This window comes from Calidris pugnax, unplaced genomic scaffold (genome assembly GCF_001431845.1).
Source record: "Calidris pugnax isolate Ruff unplaced genomic scaffold, ASM143184v1 scaffold265, whole genome shotgun sequence".
Lineage (NCBI taxonomy): Eukaryota > Metazoa > Chordata > Aves > Charadriiformes > Scolopacidae > Calidris > Calidris pugnax.
Genome location: NW_015091061.1, coordinates 478,804 through 481,614, shown reverse-complemented (window position 1 = coordinate 481,614; position 2,811 = coordinate 478,804). Strand labels below are relative to the sequence as shown.

Sequence of the window (2,811 nt, the reverse complement as noted above, 5' to 3'; positions counted from 1 at the left end):
GGTGTGGGGGTGGGGGGTGGAAAACCGCCTCCTGCCACCCCCGTGACACCCACTCTGCTCCCCAAGGACCAGCCCATCCACGTCAGAAGGCCCTCCCCGCTGTTGTTTCGGTTGGTGGGAGGAAAAAGTGATGCTGAGAGCTCCTGAGTAACACCCCCCCAACCTGCCTCGACCTGTTTCCTGTCCTCCCCCCCCTCCCTTCACCCCCCCAAGTTTCCATCAGAGCCCCCCTCAACCGCCTGGTTTCCTGTGCCCACCGCAGCCACCAGCGGTTCCTCTACGAGCAACGTTTTTGGGGGCTGGTGGAAGGTTGGGGGGGGGGCATGGGGGACAAACCGTCAGGTTTCCTTCACGCTGTGGGGGTGACAACGTCAGCGGGGAGGTGCCCCCAAAATTTGGAGACCTGCCGGGGCAGGGGGGAGGAGGGCAGAGCCCCCGTGGAGGGTGTGCGTTGGACCCCTTGGAGGTGCAGAGGGTGATGGAGCCCATGAGGTGGTGGAAAGAAGGGGGTGCGGAGGTGACACTGAGTGTGATGGGTGGCTGTCCCCTCTTGGAGCTGGAGCTGGTGGCCCACAGGTGGCCACCCAGCTCAACCACGTGGCCCTCTGTGTCCCCTGGATCTACATCTTTGTCTTTACGAGCACCACGGTGGCCAAATGGCTCCAGATTGACCCCCATTCCCACGCCAGAGGGGAGGCAGCGGGTCCCCCCCAGGACAGTGACAGGGTAGGGGGGTGGCCCTGTGCCACCATGTCCCCAGGGTTGTGGGGCTGCTCCAGGACACACACTGAGCTGGTTGGGTGATCATCCAGGGTGGGCTTCTTCGTGTAGGTGATGGCAGCTGGGACAAGCGATGGGTGGCTGGGCCAGGAGGGGACAGATCCCTGTCCTGGGAAGGGACAGGGACCACGGGGCTGGAGGGGACAGTCCCTGTGCCTTGGGAAGGGACAGGGAGCATGGGGCTTGGGGAGAGAGAGAGACCATGGGGCTGGAGGGGACAGTCCCTGTGCCTTGGGAGAGGACAGACCCCTACCCTTGGAGGGGACAGGGACCATGGCTCAGGAGGGGACAGACCCCTTGGCTGAGAGGGGACAGGGCCCATTGGGAAGGAGGGGACAGAGTCCATGGAGCAGGAGGGGACAGGGATCACAGGACAGGAGGGGACAGGGAGCACGGGGCAGGAGGGAACAGTCCCTGTGCCTTGAGAGGGGACGGGGACCATGGGGAAGGAGGGGACATACCCCTTGCACTGGAAGAGGACAGAGACCATGGCTTGGGAGGGGACAGACCCCTACCCTCAGAAGGGACAGGGACTGTGGCTCAGAAGGGGACATAACACTTGCCCTGGGAGAGGACAGGGACAATGGCTCAGGAGGGGACAAACCCCTTGGCTGAGAGGGGACAGACTCCATGGGGCAGGGGACAGAGACCATGGAGCAGGAGGGGACAGGGACCACAGGACAGGAGGGGACAGAGAGCATAGGGCAGGAGAGGACAGGGACCACGGGGCAGGAGGGGACAGAGACCATGGCTCAGAAGGGGCCAGACCAGGTGCCTTGGGAGGGGACAGGGACCATGGAGCAGAAGGGGACAGACCCCTACCCTCAGAGGGGACAGGGACCGTGGCTCAGGAGGGGACAGACCCCTACCCTCAGAGGGGACAGGGACCGTGGCTCAGGAGGGGACATACCTCTTGCCCTGGGAGAAAACAGGGACCATGGCTCAGGAGAGGGACAGCACTGGTGCCCTTGGAGGGGACAGGGATCATGGGCCATGTGCCTTGGGAGGGGACAGGGACCACGGAGGAGGGACAGACCCCTTGCCTGGGAGGTGACAGGGACCATGGCTCAGGAGGGGACAAACCCCTTGGCTGAGAGGGGACAGGGCCCATTGGGAAGGAGGGGACAGAGCTCTGCCCTGGGAGGGGACAGAGTCCATGGAGCAGGAGGGGACAGGGACCACGGGACAGGAGGGGACAGAGAGCATGGGGCAGGAGGGGACAGACCAGGTGCCCTGGGAGGGGACAGGGACCACGGAGGAGGGACAGACCCCTTACCTGGGAGGGGACAGGGAGCATGGCTCAGAAGGGGACAGACCAGGTGCTCTCGGAGGGGACAGGGACCATGGGACGGGAGGGGACAGACCATGTGCCTTGGGAGGGGACAGGGACCACGGGGCGGGAAGGGACAGGGACCATGGCTCAGGAGGGGACAATCCCCCACCCTGGGAGGGGACAGGGACCATGGGACGGGAGGGGACAGACCCCTACCCTGGGAGGGGACAGGGACCATGGGACGGGAGGGGACCGGCAGCCAGCGGGGCAGGGGCGCCCTCTGGTGGCCGCTGTGGCAGCAGCAGCGGAGCCAGGCTCAGCATCGCCCCCCCCCGGCCAGGATTCCCCCCTTCCCTCTTTCCTCCTCCCAGTTCCCGGGAAACTGGAAAACTAGGAAAGGTTTAAAACTACCAGCATAAGCCCCACAGAGCCTTCCTTGAGCTCCTCCTCCAGGGCTTCGAGGACATGGGCTCCTGTCCCCCCCAGGGGGGGTCACAGCTCCTATCCCAGTATCCCCCCACCCAGGATCCCTAGGGACCTGCCTGGAATCCCTGCCCCCATCCAGAGACACCCCAAGGATCCTCAAGACCAACTCCAGGGGTGCTCCAGGAAAGCCCAGGGATGCCCCAGTGACCCCCCCAATCCCATTAACTCTCCCACCACACACCCCCCCCCCCCCCCCCCCCCCCTTTTTTTTTTTTTTCCTTTTTTCCACCTTCATGGTGGATTACCAGCATGGATATCGATGTGCACCAGCA

The 2,811-nt window shown here is 64.4% G+C and overlaps 1 protein-coding gene across 1 annotated transcript in view; it reads left to right on the top strand.

Moving 5' to 3' along the window:
• Positions 1–2,811, top strand: part of LOC106896584 (cholesterol side-chain cleavage enzyme, mitochondrial) — a 13,600-nt gene that overhangs the window by 658 nt on the left and 10,131 nt on the right. Inside the window, exons 2-3 of the mRNA XM_014956677.1 lie at positions 214–309; positions 557–726. Of these exons, the coding sequence (XP_014812163.1) occupies positions 214–309; positions 557–726 (266 nt within the window). The remainder of the gene's footprint in view (positions 1–213; positions 310–556; positions 727–2,811) is intronic.